This window comes from Pieris rapae, chromosome 13 (assembly GCF_905147795.1).
Source record: "Pieris rapae chromosome 13, ilPieRapa1.1, whole genome shotgun sequence".
NCBI lineage: Eukaryota > Metazoa > Arthropoda > Insecta > Lepidoptera > Pieridae > Pieris > Pieris rapae.
In genome coordinates, this window is record NC_059521.1 from 6,534,390 (window position 1) to 6,555,131 (window position 20,742).

Here is a 20,742-nt window from a genome sequence, read left to right on the forward strand (position 1 = left end):
CCTACTCATATCCTCGTAGAGACTTTTTATAATAGTCTTAGCAACACCTACAATCCGAGGCTACTATCACTACGATGAAATGATTCCCTCCGGTATTGATATATATTATGTCGCAGCCAACTAGTCTAGGCAAGTAATGAAACGTCATCGAACCAACTCAATTTCCTAGCTGTTTAATCAAATTGCTGAACATCTTTCAGGCTGCTAGTTCAACTATGCCGTATAGTTAAAACGCTAGGGTGTTAATTGAACGGCTAATTCAGCTAGTTGGCTATTACATATACAACTTCTTGACAGTAGCCACCGGGGCTTTCGGGCTGACTAGTCAGTTAGACAGGTCGAGAATACTCCCTCAAAATAGGCACCTTAAATCCTTCACATAGATTATAAATAAAATAAAGACAAATTATCGAATTTATATTTGTTTTCTAACAATGTTGCCAGTTTGTTCCAAGTTCCGAAAAACACTTCAAATTGCGAACATTCTGTTCGTCTTTGCCAATTTGCCGCCCGTTGGAATCCACACATCGACAACGTCCACGATAACATTGGATTTGTCTGAAATTACCGTTTTTGCAGCAAATTGGTCGTGATCCAGAAAAACTCATCAGCGATAGGGTTAATGCACATTCTGAAAAAGATTATTATTACATTAATTCGACAGTAACGAAACTAATGAAATTTATTTTAGTTTTCTATTTATCTACTTATTTTTTATTTTATGTCAATGCTTACACCTAAAGTTATAAATGTAAGGGAACAGATCACTCAGTGCCCGATTAGCCACGTAGTAAGAGTAGCAAATGCTACGGGCCCCGTGAATTTGGGGGCGCCGCGCTCCAACGTAACCGAAATAAAAAAATATTAATTTACAAAGTACCTAGTGTAATCCATCTTGCCTCACTTCCATTTAACAATCTAAAACTCGATTACTTAACGATTTAACAAACTTTTTAGCGTCATTTTCTGATGATTTATAATCGATATATCTACTTATTATTAAACTTACTTAATATATTATTTAAACTAGCATCTATAGCACATCTACCTTTCAAGTCCTATCTTTGTTAAATATTGCTTAAATAAGTCTGTATTAATAGTGTTACCATCTCGAATTTGCTGATTTCAAATCCAAACAAAATATATTTGTAACGTTTTTGATTTATTTCCTAGACTCGGAAAGCGTTGGCTTAATCCGTCTCTGAGATAACTTATATGTATTTTTGTTTGATTAGCTATTTAACCGGTTTTAGTACCTAATGACACGATTTACAAAAAAAACATTCATTTTGGCTAATGTGCTAGTTTAATGTCATTTTACTGCAAGCTACCGTAAAATATTCCGAGTTATTTTTAAATGTACTTACTACAATCCATATTATCATATTCAGATGTGTTGGGATAAGCAATGTAATCACCAATACGCTCGTTGCGATCGTTGATACATACTTTACTGAAACAGCAATTAAATTAGTTATGAATATTAAATATATTCACGGTAGTAAGTAACTACTACATATATCTAACACCGAAACACTAGAGGACCTGATGTTTATAACATATTAGTGAAACATTCAAATTGAGCATATTATCTGTTTCTATTTCAGACATTGCAAGCAAGCGGATACATTTTTGAATCTCGACTAAGCATTAAATTTGGCTGTACATCCCACCAAACAGAATGGCCATTCGCCAATTTTCTTGGCCATCCAATTACAGGAAAAGCATGCTGTTATAGTTAAGGTCTTTAGTTTTGTACTGGTATGAATTAAAAATGATCAACGGATACAAACAGACCAGTTACAGGTTGGAGCACTAGTGGATATCTCTATATAAAATTCTCGTGTCACAATGTTTGTTCCCATACCCCTCGGAAACAGCTCGACCGATTCTTTTGAAATTATACATGTTCAGTAAATTTTAGAATCAGCTACTATCAATTTTTTGAACTCCTAAATTATAGGGCATGTCCGCCAAAAAAAATTTTTTTAGACAAAACTTTTTGTTTTATTTTTTTATCATACAAACATAACATACAAAAATATATACATTTCTGAAATTTCATCTAGCCTCTAAGATCAACCCCTATTTTTTATTCGTTAGTTGAAAACTTATAACTTGGACTCTGAGGTTTAAATAGGGAAAAATCACAGAAAAACCTAAATAGTTTTTATTCTGGAAAATAGAAGTCTCTGGGATAGCATAGTAAAATGTTCTATGTTGATATGTACTCAAAAGGTAGGTTAGGTATAAAGGAGAAACGAAGTTCGCGGAGCCAGCTAGTAAAATATAATATTATTATTTTATAACATACCACATTATCAATCTTAAAATAAGTCTAAATTTTGAAAATTAAAATGTTTATGCATGTTTACCTGCCATTTTCCAACATCCCAATTCTTCCACTAGTGCCATCTGGTAAACATTCCAAATCGTCAAATGTATTAAAAAAGTCCATTATAAATCCCCTTTTAGAACCATCTTCTACAATGGATTTTTTCTCCTCAATGGTCTTGTAACACGGCGACATTGTAGAATAAGGCGGGTCACCTTCTGACAGATCAGGAAACAAGTCCAAATGTTTCTCATCTGTGGAAATTTTTAAGTCATGGTTAGGTGTTATTAGAATAAAATAAAAAACATTCAATAGTACGATTGTTAGATTTTAGTAACCATATTTTTTAATTATTAATTTCAGTTTTTCATTCATCATCATGTTTTGAAAATTAACTCACTGTGTTAACAATTATATAGTAATTTCTTCCTAAACCCGGCCTTCCTTCGTTTAAGTTTTTCTTAAGTGAACACATTTTTTTTAATATTAAAAATTATGTTTGTTATGTACTACGTAAAAACTTTCTCTTAAATACGTGTTCTTACTTAAAATAAAGCTTCCGAATTTCAGAGCCAGTAAGTTAGTAATTTTATATAGGATTTCCTCTTAATAGCCTAATTCATAAATCAGTAAGACCAAGTGCTTTCAGACGCTTATTATTATTAGGTTTGTTTCTAAATGAACATAAGAAATGCTTAAAATATTCGTCAATTATTTAGTTCTTATAATTGAATATGCTTACAACAACTTAGTTTCGTAATAGGTTCATTATCCAAATTAATTTCCTCCGAACCAATTCTCTCTCCAAGTATCCTATTCACACAATGACAAGTGTTATTTAAACATTGTACAGGATTGAAATTTCCATCCGAGGTACATCTGGGCCCGGCCACCGGGTATGGGGTGTTTCTGTCTATTGTCTTCTTGATTTCATAATTGAATCTGGAACAGCCTTAAAATTGAAAAGGATGTTATTTACTATATATACTACTAGCAGACTCGGCCAAGCGTTGGTCTGGCTAAGGTTTTTATTATATCACATATTAGTAAACTATTTAAGGGAAACGGTAGGAGAACTTATGTGAAAGGTAGATATTTTATATGAATCGTTGGTACTTTTTACACAGCGGCATCTGTTAGAATTGTTTCAAATAATAAACAAATATTTGCTATAAAATAATATTGCGAGTATAAATTAAGATGTAAGCTATCCTATCTTTTAAGTTAGATCAAACTGCACACGGTGTGCAATTATGATTGATATCGGTTTGGTAGTTTAGGAGTCCATCGCGGACAAACAACATGACACGTGTTTTATAATTAAGATATATATCTAGAAAATATTTGTTTCACTAAAGTTATGAAATCAAAAGACAGTATTAAGTTAGAGACTTTTTAACAAGATACGTTAAAATGATTTAATCAAGTAATATGATAAATTTTATAGAACATGGTGCAAGCGGGCATAAGGTTCATCTGATGTTAAGTGACTTGTCAATGCTACATTGCTCGCAAGTGCGTTGCCGGGCTTTTAAGATTTATTACGCTCTATTCTTGAACCCTAAGTTGAATCGGTTCGGAAATACTGCAGTAAATAAATAAATCGAACACTCACGACATGGCATATTTTGTGTGGATCCAGTGTATAGAACTTCGCCAAACAAACGCTCACCTTCTTCAGACTGACAGAAACATCTGAAATATAGTTATTGTAAGGGCGAATGAATAAAGTAGCGCACTTTAAGATGTTTTCATTGGAGAATCGCAGAAAACTAATTGATATATCGTTTGCATTCAAGATATTTAATAACCAGGTCGATTGCCCGAACTTTCTGTTTAATTTCATATTTCGTGTACCCTCTTGATACCCCAGGCATCCCATTATTCCTTTTGTCCCACCATTTCGTAGATCGCGTTTTGGTCAAAGTTCACCGATATCCAGATTAAGATCCAGATAAATCCATTTTGATAAACGAGCTTGGTCTGGATATCCATAGTTGCTCACCTCACACATTGAAATCGATTTTTGTTTAGTTTCTTAAGTTTATTTTTCTGCCAAATTGTTGTTTTGTTTTTTTTAATATTAGATCCGTTGGCAAGCTTTTTATCAATAAAATAAAAAATAAAAATAAAAAATAAAGACAAGTATATACCAAATACAGTTAGGTAACAATAATTAATTGCTATTCGGATTTGAATAGGTTCATTAGAAAAACATTATAACCATATGTTATTTATTTATTATAATATCGCATTCAATTAGTTATTGTGTTTTTTTATATAAAAATGGGGGCAAACGGGCTTATATGACATTAAGTAATATCGCTGCCCGTGGACACTCAAAATGCCAGCCTTTTATCAAATCAAATTGGTTCGGAAACACTTCAGTGAGCACATGATTGTGGTGCGCGGCAGGAAGTGCCTTAAAAAGCGCTCAGTTGTGGAATAGCGGACGTCGAGGTTATACGGGATCAATTAGCTAATACTAACGTTTGTGTAGGTACACAATCAAACGCTGCATATTTGCCCTTTCCATCGCAATAGGGTCTTCGCTCGAAGGCACCAACCTCGCCCCTTGCGAACCGTGCATCGTAGTCATCTTGAGCGTCGTGGCATTTTGTTTTCACTGAAATTCAACAAGGATGAGGAGAAACTAACTCAAATTACTCGGCTTTTTCAAAAGGGACCTGCCGATGCAATCGCTAAACAGCATGAAATGCTGAGGCCTTAGACAATTTCCATTCTAGAGACAAATCTCGATCAGAAGACTATGTTCACATGTCGTGCTTATCTCGTAAAAAACCTTAGGTCTGGGTCAGTTTTATATATCATTATATCAATCTTTTTTTTTTGTATTAGGCAAATAGGTGATCTGCCTTTATGCCTGACACACGCCATCGGTATGCCTTACTTTTTGGGTCTAATTGAGATTTTCTCACGTGTGAGAGCTAAATGCGAACATAGAAACTCTGCTGGTGTACTGCCGACCCATAAAACATGCCGACGAATAAAACATTAAGGTAAATAAAATTCTAGGATACAAAAATAATGCGAGAAAAATAAGTGGTCTTTAACTATCATCGTTTCGAGAATATATTGACAAATATTTCCCATTTGTAAACTCTTACTTCTGACACACGTCCTCGTTACTTCATCACAAGTGAGTCCATGTCCACATCTACCGATGGTCATACCATCTCCAGGGCCACCCAAGCTACACTCATTACCTCGAGCTGGAAATCGATAATATATATAGATAAATAATATACTACATGAAAAACCTTACCTATTTTTGTTTTCCTATAAGTAATTGTTGTAGAAATAGATTCGCCTAATTGAGTAATTAACTCATAAGCCAGTGTCCCAAGTTTGGGATTTCAAGTTGAAGATTTCTATTATAATGTATTTTATATAGACACTATCTGCATCGGGAAACATATGTATATAAAAATTACATATAAAAGGTATACACTACTATATACTATATTTTATTTTATTAGATAAATATAAAAAAATGTTTGGGATGGCTAATAATTATTTTATAAAAATCAGTCAACATTACACAAAAATTGTATACATACTATTTCAATTCGCGCAGTTTTACTAAAAAGTTACTCTTTTAATTATGCACAAATATTTTACTATTCATCTCTCTTCTCCACTAATCATATGCATATCTGTATATGTGTATTTGTGTATATCAAGAAATGTCATATTCGATACCTCCTAAGTATACTGAGTCAACTAACAAATTTAGGTATTTGGTTTTTTTTATATAAACGTACATAATTAACCATGATCTTCACGTTAGTGTTAATTTTTTTTTAAAAAGAACTATAGTTACCGAGATATTAGATAATAGATTACCTAAATCAATTTCAACATCTGTTAAAATCGTACATTGTATACTGATCCAAATAACGTTGTATCAGTGTTCGCGGGGCGTGAGAAGGGACGCATTGATACAAGTTTATTTTGGCTCAGTATACGATGAATGACAGCCAGGGCGCATGCAACTTAAGTTAATATGCTCCTTTCATAAGTTTCTTCCAAGCAGTCAAGGAGATAATATTGAGACTACAAAAATATCAGTTTGCAAAACTATGTTCTTGGGAAGTCTTCTAAAGCGACTACCGTGAGACAGTATCGAGATATATCAGTTAATACAAATATCAATATAGGTTTTCATAAACCCAAAAAAGGTGTTTGTGAACAATGTCACATTTATGAAAATAACAAGCAAGTTACCCAGACAGATAAATAAAAGCATGAAGAGCATTTAAAGGAAAAAGAGAAAGCTAGAAAACAAAAGATACAGCAGCATTTGATCATCAAAAGTGTCTTAATGTACCTCACGGGAACGTTAGTACTTTTTATTATAAACGGAAACTTATCTTCTCACGATATTCAGTCTGGGATCTCGATAAGGTTATTGTTTTTCATGGCATCAACAGAAAGCAAAGAGATGTGCAAATGACATTTCTATATGTGTTTTTAAGTTTATAGAAGATACGGTGGGTGAAGGTGTCAAAGATTACCGGTTTCGGTCAGACAACCGTGGAAGCCAATATAGAAATAGGATTGTTTTCTTAATGTATCTGTTAGCTAGTTCGAAGTTCTGTATACATATATATTAGCCATCGCTTTCTAATAGTGGGTCACACTCAAAATGAAGGCGAGAGTATACATGCTGTAATTGAAAGACAGACAAAAGATAAAATGCTTTATACGCCTTATCAATGGTATACAGCTTTTAGATTTGCTATATCCGACGAAAAACCATACAAAGTTATTGAAGTGTCTCAGGATTTAATAAAAGACTTTAAATCAAAGTAAGGACTTATAAACAACTGGACAACTACTAATGATGGATCTAAAATGCCTTGAAACAAAGTCACGGAAAAGTAGTTGTTAAAGCAGAAAATCCATTTAGGACATTTTATAAAACGAGTTACCAAGATGATTCTTACAAGTAGATAGATTGTGTAAAAAAACCTAAAGCTACACCAAATCGAAGAGAGTTGAATTTTAACATAGATAATATTTCTTTAGCTTATCATTCCATCCATTCCTATTTACCAAAATAAGTACAAACACTTGATGGATCTTTGTAAGACACTGGTGATTCCTAAGGAGTATCATTTTTTTTTTAATAATTTGATTTCAAAAAACTCTAATGGAGCAGATGACAGTGATTCAGACTGATTTTTTATACGTTAAATCTTTAAAATTTTCATTTATTTTGATAAACCATAAGGTTCAAAGCTATCCTTTGAGCGTCCTAAACTTTTTATATATTTTTGTTATACATTTATATTATTTTTAATAATATTGTTTAACGTAAGTTTTTAGTTCCTATTATTTTTATTGATGTTTGTTACTTTTTATGAAACTTTAATGATACTACATTGATAATTTGTTTTAGTTGCATTGTTAAACTTATAGCATTTAGTAAGGCTAAATAATATTAACAAAAAGGTTAAAAATTGAATAACTAAAAATACATTATAATTCTTAAAAATGCGTTGTTTTTGTTAATGAGTCTACTTCTTCCTAGCTTTTATTAATTTCGTAAGGTATTAGAAATAAAATTAGTAATTAAAAAGCCTCGATTAATTATATTAGTCCAGTATACGTTGAGGTTTAAAATTCTAACATAGCTAATTACTTTCCTAGTATAATGAGTCAAGTGATGTAATTTCAATATTTTATTATTAAGTGAGACGAAAAACCCCGAAACTAACCAAAAGTAAGATGATAATAATTAAATGATAATCATATTCCATAATATGTTGGTGTAAACTATAGATTTTGATGTACAACGTACATGAATATAACTGGTAGTTAAACCATTTTACTATTGAGTCCCGCCCGTGTATACTAAGTCATGTACATAAAATAGCATTTAAGAACAAAAATCAGCAAACTCATGTTATACCAAAGGAAGAGCTTTCAATCTTTATTATAAAAACATTAAATTTATTCTGAATTAGTTTGATTTCACAAAAATATAAACTATTTGCCTTAAAATGGCTCTCCTGTAAAATTACTAAAATGTCAGTTGACTCATTATACTTAGGAGGTATCGATTATAAAACATCGTTACCGTATAGAGGTAGACAAAATTCACAGCAGTTACAAACTGTAGGAGATGGCAGTGTTAGCCCGGAATGTGTTGCGTTGTTATATCCGCAATCCGGTGGAGTCACTCTACATTTATTCGTCTCTTTTTTAAGATGTTCCTGTAATGTATTTTAAACAGTTACAATTACTTAAAAACCAACGGTGTCGACATAAAGCTGTTCTAACAGGACATTTTCTTTACTGGATAGATGTTCAGAAAATGTAAATAATAAAAATGCAAATTTATTAACTACATTTGCTAAGTCAAATTATATATTACACCCAACAATTATTAAAGATGTATACACATTTAGAAAGTTCACAGATAAAATATACTTTAGAATTTATAAACCAAGCTTGGATAGCGCCAATAGATTTTTGTTAATGGACGTTTTTTAATACTTCAAAGTACTTCGGTTCCAAGATACTTTATTTCTCATAGAATTACATTCACTTAGCGAGAAAATTTAGATACTATTTTAAAAAAAATTTGCAAAATACTTTAGTTAGTCATGTATGTAAATGACTAACCAACTCTAAATTTTCATAACACATGTATTTTATGAGTATATTTGAATATAAGGTATATAAAATAAAAATATTAGTTTTTATATATATAATATGTACAATATTATTGACTAAAGTACTTTTTACTACTTAATCATGCTCAACTGTCACAATTTTAAAGAAGCTTGTGATGAAATTATGAAAGCAGACATCACGAACTATGACGAAATCTGATACATTTTTAATCGTCCTTTATGACCAATCACAATAAAACGAAGGCGGCCATCACTTCGCATTCTGTTTTATACATATCTATGTATCAAGCCCGTGTCATAACCATTGGTTTGCAGCTGCATATATAGTCATTGATTGACAGATAGAAATTAGCAGTTCACCTTTACTGAAGATGAATGTCTTTCTCTTTAATCTTGAAGGCTTGCTTATATCAGGAACTGTAACCACCATACTATGCCATTAATTTCACTTCCTTGGCGTAGTTTATCTGTACCAGAAGTAATACTAGCAGCATTCGTTCATGGGATACTTCACCGCATTATTTGTTCGTTCAATACAATAGTCTACATACTGTTGAGACCTCGCTTCTGCCTCGGGAATCTTTACTGATGGCTTCTTATCACCCCACGCTTCTACTGATGCCTGGGGTGATACGTCGGAATAGAACAGCTTCTGTATCGTGTATCCGCATAACTATCACTGTACTCAGTCGCAAGCTATGAGGGTATATTTGTCAGCTCTGACAGTTTTTGTTATCAAGCTACTTAAATTAGTTTTTAAGTCCATTACTAAACAAATTGGATCTTTGTAGTCTAGAGTTGATAAATTACGATTATTATTATTTAAATTATGAATAATATACCTTTTGACATTTGTTAGTGTTACTTGGCTTATATTAGTTTGTTATGTTGTATAGGGGATTATATACATAAAAACCTATGAATAACAATAATATACAGTTTAAGTACTTACTGTACAAAATCCCCATTCACATAACACGTCAGATTGAACAATAAGAAAATTTGTCACAAAACAAAAGAATAACACAATATGTTTTTCAGCCATCTTGGTTCATTAATTGTTAGTCACTGATTACAAATATCAATGTGTTATCAATGATAATCAATGATAAATGACTATCTAATACTTGTTGCGGAAATTATTATACACCTCTGAGGAAATATATTATAACATATGCAATATTTATGGTAAGGTATAACTTTTTCTAACTTATTCTAAGCCAAATACACAATTACATTTAACGTTACTGAAATAAAATAGTAGACTAATGGTAATAAAAAAAAGCTAGATTGCCTGTTCATGGGTCATTGCATTACACGGCAGCCCATTTTAATTTTATGATATTTGAAAGCGTGAAATATATTAAGTCTTATTATTATATTAGTATAAGCTTTACTAATATAATACTCAGGACAATATTGGGATCATTATATTAAAAACCACATGCTCTTACGATTATCTGGTTGAACAAATAAATAATTATTTTATAACGCTTCTCTAAGTTCTTCCTACCTTTTGCCTAAGTATTTTTTTTTATAGAACAGGGGGCAAACTGGCAGGAGGCTCACCTGATGATAAGTGATACCGCCAACCATGGACACTCTCAATGCCAGAGGGCTCGCGAATGGTGGTTTTATTGTATTTTCAGGAAAACGACAATAAAACCACCAGTCGTTACTAACTAACGATTTATTTATTTATTAAAAATTAACCTTAAGCACTAATTAATTATTGCTTAACTAACAGTTAATGTACACAAACACTAACAAATATATCAAAATAATGTTAATAAATGTAGAAACATTTTCTGTTACAGACGCCAGCAACACAATTGTACCATCATTACTGTATTATGTAAATAAAAAGCATCCTTTTAAAAATTATAACCTGCAAAACATATGAGATTAATCAGTTCAGTTACAGGTGTAGGGCAGATGTAGTTAGTTCGGCTGATCGTTTGGCTGGATGCGCCGGACATGGCTACGCTTTACCGAGTCCTAAGGCGATTGCTGGTGGCGCCATGGGGTTTTAATGGGTATGCATAGTAGAGCACTGTTTGCCTAGTGGCTTCAGCGTCCGACTCACGCACCTGAGGTCGTAGGTTCGATCCCCGGCTGTGCACCAATGGACTTTCTTTCTATGTGCGCATTTAACATTTGCTCGCAGTGTCACTGGAGACAGATCACTTACTCGCCTATTAGATTTAAAAATGATCATGAATCAGATACAGAAATCTGAGGCCAAGATCTAAAGAGGTTCTAGCGCCACTGATTTATTTTTTACAGTAGCGAGTCCCACATAACTCTGCACCACATGAAAGTCGCACCGCGGAGAGGTAGTTCTTAAGCGCGTAATTCCCAAAACTGTTCTCAGTCGCAGCTGTGCATCAACGTATTTATTTCTCTTTGCACAATTTAACTTTTTTCTCATTTAGATACAAATATGATAAATATTAGATCAAAAAAATATTTTATATTTACTTTAAGAACTATTGCCTGTGACCTACTTTCCTTTTTTGTTTGTTAATTTGTATGTATCTTATCTTGATTCCACTTCCTTAATGTTAGTATGTTCTTATTTCTTTCAATTTCACACGAATCGGTCGAGGCCACTTAAGCGAATAAAATTATTTAGCATATTAGAAATTGGTTGAACTAACGGTAATTAAACATTTTGGTTTAGCTTTAGGACATGTACGGAAAAATTAGTACTTGCCAGTATTAATAATCAGTTACCCAATTTGCTAGCTATCAACATCTTAGTGTTATCAGTGATAACATGTACACTTATTTACTATGTTGTGTAATCTGTGTATTATGGAAGATTCTTGTGCACACATGTCTTCGAGATAAAATGATAAATTAATTTTATGATACGAGATTTTTACTTGTTTTATAGGTATTGCGTAGGTGACTATAATTACCTATACCTATTCTATATCAACTATATCGCTTTTAATATGGATACTTGAAATTGTTTCCTACACCATTAGTAAGGCAATATAGTTATAATATGTATATAATATTATGTATATTATTATTTGCAATAAACGATTGTTTACTTTTATATATATATATATAGTATAATATCTAATTGACCGTAGACAATTAGTTTTTATATATTTAGATTTCAATAAATATACATATTAAATAAAGATAATATAGGTTGGTAGCATCTTCGGTATTACAAAATTTCTTCATCTTGAATCTTCTCTATTCGATATCTTCTGTATTCGCAGAACCTGTACCCGTTCATAAAGAGAGCAACTCCATGACAGTGTTTAGACGCAATACTGTCGACGGATAGCTCTCTTCATTAACAGATGATTTGGTAAATCTTCTTTTCTCTTCTATTAATATTTCATAATATTACTGTTATAAAAGCCTTATTTATATCACAAAATAATCATTTATTCGTAGATCGGACGACAGGGGCAACAAACTCCTCGCCACTTATAAACATCACATTTTTATTTATTTATTGCCAGTACTAATATGCGTAGAATGGACGACAATAGCAATAAACTGCCACTAATAAGACTAACATTATGTCTTACAAAACAATTATAGTAAAAACTAAGAAATGCACTCTCAGCATTTGATTTATATAAATTCAGTCATTTCACATGATAATCAATTTTATTCAATGTCATGCAGATTTTAAACCTCGATTCAATCGTAAAAAAGTTCTTGTATCCAAGATGACATTTGGAGTTCTAAATTCAAATGTTAGTACCTCCTTGTTATATTATTTAGCTTTTATCGCTTTCCTTTCTAAATACTGATATAGTTCTTTCTGTTTTTAGTTAAAACGACAAGCGTGTCCCGGTGTCACGAACAATAGAGATACATAAAACATTGCTTAGTTTCCTAGATATACTGCTAGCATAATTATATTTATTTATTTACATACACATTCTAAAACAATATATATGCCTAAAAATACAAGAAAATATGACATCACAAATTTAACATACAGACACAGAAATAGGTTAAAATATGTACTTTTACCAATTCTTAAAAGGCCGGCAACGCACTCGCGAGCCTTCTAGTATTGAGAGTGTCCATGAGCGGTATCACTTAACATCAGTTGAGCCTCCCCCTGTTTCATAAAAAATATATAGGTATATACTATATCTTTAAACAATAAAATTAAAAACAAACAAAAACAAATCCTCTATGGTAGCCTCTCTTAAGATGTAGTTTTACTGTAAGTTTAAACATCTCCGCAAACTATGTAAAATGTTGGGGCACTGATGCTACGAAGGACATATATCATATATTGAAGTTATATAAACTGATTTTAAAGATGAGTTAAACAATGGACCTTCCAAAAACACTTGCACGGATGTTTAAACAGTACGGTAGTCTTGACACAACTGTGGTAAACGGGTAGAGAAATAGTCACACTTTGGTAATGAGTACTGTGTGCCCGTTGCACCAATGGAATATCAGTGTGCGCGTTTAACGCATGCACAGTGAAGGAAAAGGTATGCCTTAGACCCAAAAAGCAACGGTGTTTTCAGGTACAGGCTACTTGCCTATTACATAGAACAAATAATCACAAGTAGAGTAGTTAAATCTGAGGCTTAAACCTCAAAGGTTGTAGCGACACTTCTTTTTAAAAAAGTTCATATGAACACAAGGCTTACCACCAAAATGATTCGAAATTAATTAGCATTTGATGTCATTCTGGATCAGATAGTGAAAGATTATGAGATCTGTAGATATTTTTTATACTATTATAATAGTTACAATTAGTTTATAATTAGTTTTTATTCAAATGACACCTAAATGAAAAGGATTGAACATATAAATGGAAATTAAACTGCAAACTAATTATTAATTGACAGTCAATGAAAAGCGAATTGATATCGGCAAATGATTACAATATAGAATGTATTTCAATTAGTTTCAGGCTTTTATTAACAAAGACTCGGCCAAGCGTTGCTGTGGCTAAGGTTTTTGTTATATTACATAGTAGTAAATTAATCAAGGGAAACCGTAGGAGAACTTATGTGAAACGTTGGTACCACGACACGGACCTAAACTAAACTACCTTTAACTCAGCGCCATCTGTTAGAATTGTATCAAATAATAAACAAATGTTAATGTTATCGTAATTTTAGTAAGGATGCCTATTTTTTTTGAAAATGAAATATAGCCTATGTCACTCAGGAATGATGTAGCTTTCCAACAGTGACAGAATTTTTCAAATCTGCCAAGTAGTTTCGGAGCCTATTCAATTCATACAAACAAACAAAAAATCAAACCTTTCCTCTTTATAATATTAGTATAGACAAGATTCTACGTTATATGATATAATTGTCTATAATTAGACTAATACAATATCATGGCTGGAAATAATGTTTCATTACTTTTAATCCGTGTACAAGTGTGTCAAACTGTCTTTTGTTATAAACTGTACATTTTTAATGATCAAACGTCATTCGAAACTATAAATATTCCGTATCACATCCGAAACTTCTATTATAATTGTTATCTGTGGTAGTTATTATTACTTTTACTAAAATGCTACTGGGCTACAAAATTTAATTCCGCAATACTTATCAACTGATTTCAGTATAAATAGATCTATTAAGTTTTCTTTATTTAAATCAAAATAATATAATTTTCATGAACTTAGTTTGTTAAAGTATTTAAGTAAGGAAGTAATATCGCTTATTAAATTTTTGAAAATATTGGTAAATAATTTTCACTTTCCAAAGACAATAGATACTAAATTATAAGATGGTTGTCATCTTCCTACATTTTATGTAATATGTAATATACGTTTATCTTGCTATAACATGAGAATGTCTGGACCGATTTGGTTTATGATTATAAAATTTGTAGAAGTTCAGACATGGTTAATAAGTAAAGAAAAATACTTAAAACTCTATCTTAGCTGGGAGATATTTGGTGTCTTTTAACTTTTTAAAAATGAGAAATTGTAATGTATATAGGTGGTCCAAAGTTCATTTCCTCCTGATTTTTCACCACCGACGAGCGAGTGTTAAATGCGCTTATAAAAAGAAAAATTATGTGGGGACGACGAGGGTTAGAACTCAGTTGTGAGTTCGAAAGTTAGGGGAAAGACTGACTTTACTATAACACTACACAGTTTTGCTACAAATATAGGTATATTATTAGAAAATTTAAATTATGAAACATTGAAAATGCAATAGAAAGTGTTTACAATTTAACAGTATATTGGTTTAGTGTCTATTGTAGTTTTGTGTATGAACATGAACTCCATATTGGTGACAAGCATACGACACTTTAATTAGGGTAAAAATCCGGTCATGAACGTAACATACATAGTGAAGTGGTTCCGTACAATTTAAGCGACTTCAAAAAAACCTAAATTATTTCGTTTTCAGTGTTATTAGTACAAATTCATATTTTAAGTTTACTTATGATAATGATTGAGACTCTGGCTTATAGCATAAAGGTTACGTTAAATTTATTATAACAATTATCAACCTAACGCTGCCTCTATGGCTTAGTGCTTTGCCGGTGGTACTAGGCGTATAGTCTCAATTCCACAGTGCTGCTGCCTTTCAGGTCTTGACTTCAGTATTCTGTATATGTTTCGTAGTCATTTGTTTTTTCTAATAGACAAATAGGTGTTTTTGATATGAAAATTTACTACCGCGGCTAATAAACGGACCCGGTCAATTATTATATCCAAACGTTAAGCAACATAAAAAGAAAGTTATAAAACACATGCATTTCTCGCGTTCCTGAAGGACTGCTTCGGTGACTGCGGTTACATTCATATAAACCACAGTGGTTTTTTTTTTTTTTTTTTTTTATAGAACAGGGGGCAAACGGGCAGGAGGCTCACCTGATGTTAAGTGATACCGCCGCCCATGGACACCCTCAATGCCAGAGGGCTCGCGAGTGCGTTGCCGGCCTTTTAAGAATTGGTAAGCTCTTTTCTTGAAGGACCCTAAGTCGAATTTGGTTTGCTTACTTCGTAATTATAATGTTTTGTAAAACAAATAAAAAGAAAGGTGATCAGCCTTTGTTTCAAGGGGCCGGTTAAGTATAACGTAAGGAGATTTACTACAATTTATTTCACCTCCTTCCTCTTATCAGCAAAAGGATATTATGTAGGAATCCTCGAAAATGTTTTTTTTCATTTCGTTCAAGCATAGACAATGTTTGGGTAATTTGTGTAAAAAGAAAATAATGATTACTATTGACGTATCGCCAAATAAGAAAATCAAAGACTCCTATCATATTTTTTATTCGTTAAACAAAAAATGTAATTTTATTAAAGGCTGATACAGAGGACCGTTCACATCATTTAAGATAATTGATGAAGTACGAGTCAATATAACAAGCCGTAAGAAGTTAATAAAGATTTTTAGTGGGTCCCGAACTTATTCCGCGGGGGACCCTAGAGTTTGAGTCAACAAGCCGAGTCCGTACACTTTACAATTATCGAGCAGTAGCTAAACGTGTGAACTGGAACTTCACGAAACTAAACTAATTTGATTGTCGGGACTTCAAGGCGACTTACCGTTAACTTTGAGACGAGGTTAACGTTTGGTTTTAATTTTTGCGACTTTGGGGAGAATCGTTAGTTATCGTCTGTTTGTGTAGCACAGACTAAACCAGTGTAGTATATAGTTTTGTCTGTGGAAATATACTTTTACGACTCATAAAATATTTTAATGTAAACCTAAATTAGTTATTGGTTTTTGTATAATTATTATTAAGATACTAGCGGATCCGACAGACGTTGTCCTGTCTACACGTCTTTTTAATTTCAAAATTTCAATTTTTAATAAGCCATTTTGATGAAAATTATTATTCAAATGTTATGACAATATCTAACGATCCAGCACATGGTCACACACGATATAACACAATGATAACAAAACTTTTTTTAAATTTCGGGACAGACTAAAATTAAAATTCGAATATTATTTAAAATTTGACACTGCGATGGTAGCACCGTCTGTCGGATCCAATGTAAAACATTCCAAAATAAACAACAACTAATTAATTGAAAATTAATTTAAAAACATTGTCCAGCGGACAAAATTGTGAATCTAAACCATTCCCAGATCCCCTTGAACACACACAACAAATTTCGTCTAAATCGGTCCAGTCGTTTAGGAGGAGTTCAGTCACATACACACGCACACAAGAAATATATATATATTAAGATGAAACTTCTTAAAAGTAGTGTTAGTTCTACAATTTAATTCTGACCGTCAGATAGAAGGAAGTAGCATTTTACACATCACCCACTATTTGGGTCTAAAGCATATCGGGTGCATCGCAATGTTTTCCTTCCACGTGCGAGTGTTAAATGCGTAGACAGAAATTCCATTGGTTTACAGCCGGGGATCGAACCTACGACCTCATGAAATGAGGAAGATCATCTTCAGAATGGCACGCTGCAGCCACTAAGCCGACAATGAAACCAACTAACTTAATTTTACAAAATATCTTAACTTTTGTATTGAAATATGTGTAGACTACATCAAAGACGAAGAAAATGGAATAGATAGAAGATATATACAAGAAATACGAAAAACCTATGCATAAAGACCTACAGTGGCCGTCTGCCCCATTTAGGGGTTATAAGACTTTCAGTCAAGTTATATCAAAATAAAAACTTCCATCGTAGATACTACGAGTTAAACTAGAGAGATTCAATTCATAACGCGTAAACGCGCATTATAAAGCCTAGTGAAACGCATACTAATATTTTAAATAGGCCACTTGCATAAGCGACAAACAATAAGCTGGCATTTGTAAGAACAATTTGTTAAGCAGATGATTTTCTAAGGCATTTGCGTTTCAATGCTCTAGGTAATATCCATGTGTTTTACAAAACTATCACGATTTCGTTTTAAAAAGTAATCGTTATCGGGCAACACTGTTGGAGATTTTTACGTCAACTTTATGTAATATTGTAATCTCTATGATTCCGACTGAAGGACTCTGTATCCACGGTTATGAAATTAATTTTAAAAAAAAAGTACGTAAATTTTTATTTCAGTAATGTGGTGGGAAATCTAAGCCAATAGCTACTCGTATCTGTACGAAGTTATGAACGGTGTAAACTTAATTGTTTTATCGTCCTTTTTACTATAATTATTATTTAACCGGTGAGGCTTTGGGCCATTATTAAAATGCAATGAATTTCGACCTATGTACGTCAATTAGAAAATAATTTAAACCGAAACTGCTATCATAATGGGTAATCCAAGTTAATACTTACCTTTCTGTACTATGTTTTAACAATTAAGTTGAAACATGAAACCTCTTTATATTAATTATTAATTAAAGGCTTTGGTCAGTCACTAAATTGCAACAATGTAGACTAAACAGAATATAATTTAAGCTAACACAATACCATCAAAAGTTGAATTGTTGTACTTTTTATAAAGTATTTTATAACTGACTTAGTTATTTGTCATAAATCTTAAATCAGCTGAATAAATAAGTCAAGAATACACAAGACAAATGTTCTGTTAACAAAGCAAACGTACGGTTTTGAAATTGTTACTATACAGTTTAAGAACTAGTCTATGGGCAGAGGATTATGATGTTGAAGATAAAATCAGAGATAAGGCAATCTGAGATTTTATTGCTTGCAAGTACACTATTTAATAAAGGACATATTTCATCTATTTCAATGAATAGCAATTTTCACATACATTACATTGGATTTTTCTTATTTAACATGAATACTATTACGAATATGAAAATGGAGTAAACATTTTTTTTAAGAGTTTATGTATAGTAGAGTGTATTTCAAAAAAAAAGAGTATACATATAATAAAAGTTAACTCAACAAAAATATATGTACGTGAAATTAAATTTCGTTACGAAAATTTATGTGATTACATATTAGTTTAATCTACGTATTAAATAGCGTTTTACCTTTGACGGTATCAATGAGGTCAACGCTTTTAAGAATATGTCAATCGGTTTGCAGAAACAATTATTGTGTCCATGCTAACCACATCTTATTTGTGACAATCGTCAAATACGACCACGACACACATTTTATTAGGTAATATTTATATATTCTAAATTATGAAAGATACTTTTAGTTGCTTTTAAAATTATTTAGTTGTAATATGAATACATTCAATTTTTTTTAATTTCAAAAATTCTTATATTTATAAACATTTGACGTATTCAAATGTTTTTAATCAAGCAAAAGACTGAGAAAGTGTCATAATCAACACTAAGCCAGAAATGAATCCATTCTCACAACTCCTTATTGAAGGCCTACATTTTTTTATAGAACAAAGGGGCAGTAGGCTTATCGGATGTTAGGTGAAACCAATTAATAATAACGACTTAGGGTCCTTCAAGAAAAGAGCGTACCAATTATCAAAAGGCCGGCAACGTCCCTCTGGCATTAAGAGTGTCCATGGGTGGCGGTATCACTTAAAATCAGGTGAGCCTCCTGCCCGTTTACCCCCTGTTCTATAAAAAAAACGCACATGGACACGCGCACTTCCAAAAGGCTAGCAAGTGCGTTCATGCTAAAATCTTTTTTAAGTTATTACATTTTGTGTGTCGGTAAAATCCACTTTAAACTAACCAAACACGGTCGTTCTATTTCTGATATACTATCAAAGTTTACTGCTTTTAATCTAAGATATCAGTTTATTTGCTAAGTATGGTGGATGACATTTTAAAGGCAAACATTTGCTCATTTGCGTTGTAGCGCCTAAATAACCTGTTATATAAAGGACTTAATTCTTACCGTGACTTCGCCTGTTCATAATTAATGTGTATGGCTAGGTTATTACACATATAATATTATTATATTTATACATATACCAAGATCTTTTTACACTCAGGTATACGTGCACAAGCCGAAAGATATCATTTTAATATATAATTATGTATGTGATATGCAATTATTAGATTTTTACGTTTAAAAATCCCGGAATATATAATTCAATGTTTATTATTATTAGCTTTTAAAAGTGAATATATGGGCAATTATTTTAATTTAGTTGTTTAAAGGGTTTTAAGCAGTTTATCCCAACGCGGGGCTTTTGCAACCTTTTGATTGCTATTCGTAAATTACTTAAAATTATTTAGAATTTGAATTTCAGTTTTTTATTATGTTTTAAAAAATTACTTATAAACCTATAATTTAACAAGAAAGTTAGTAATAGTTTCTTAAGTTAACAATTCAATTTTATATTTAAAATTATGTGTGTTACATGCCACAAAAAGGAAACACTGGTTTAAAGTAATTTCAAACCTACTTATCGTTAAAATATTCATTAACTTTTTATAAATGAAAAACTGGTTCACTTCTTATCAGACACGCATAGACACTAGAGTACAATATGTTAATCTATATTTTCAATTTATGTTATTTAAAAAAAAAGTTTAAAAGTTATTTTAACGAAAAGATACTAAAAAAATCTTACCACCGCAGTAGGAACGGCACAGCTTCAGTGCCATTTTCCGGAAAGTGCCAGCCATCTTGAATCACATGTTTATCTTGATTATACCCTACTCTCAAGTCATATGACCAATCAGAAGTCAGCAATTATGTTACATTCATTTGTTCTAAGAACGTTTATCATCCAATGATATTTCAAATAAACTTATTCCAAACCTGCCGCCAATAGACATGTCACTTTGATTTGACACTTACAAAAAATAAAAAAAGGTTTTATGTAATTGCGTAATGACTAGTTTTGAAGCAATTTAAGTCAATTAGAGGCACTAATGAGC

The 20,742-nt window shown here is 32.0% G+C and overlaps 1 protein-coding gene across 1 annotated transcript; it reads right to left on the minus strand.

Moving 5' to 3' along the window:
- Positions 1 to 404: 404 nt before the first annotated feature.
- LOC111004228 lies at positions 405 to 10,093 on the minus strand. Its single transcript, XM_022275152.2, has 9 exons — positions 9,953 to 10,093; positions 8,442 to 8,577; positions 5,464 to 5,568; positions 4,826 to 4,961; positions 3,951 to 4,030; positions 3,078 to 3,287; positions 2,376 to 2,589; positions 1,368 to 1,453; positions 405 to 631 (listed from the first exon to the last, which is right to left on the minus strand). The coding sequence occupies exons 1-9, from the start codon at positions 10,043 to 10,045 to the stop codon at positions 429 to 431; spliced, it is 1,263 nt and encodes a 420-aa protein (XP_022130844.2). The 5' UTR covers positions 10,046 to 10,093; the 3' UTR covers positions 405 to 428.
- Positions 10,094 to 20,742: the final 10,649 nt, after the last annotated feature.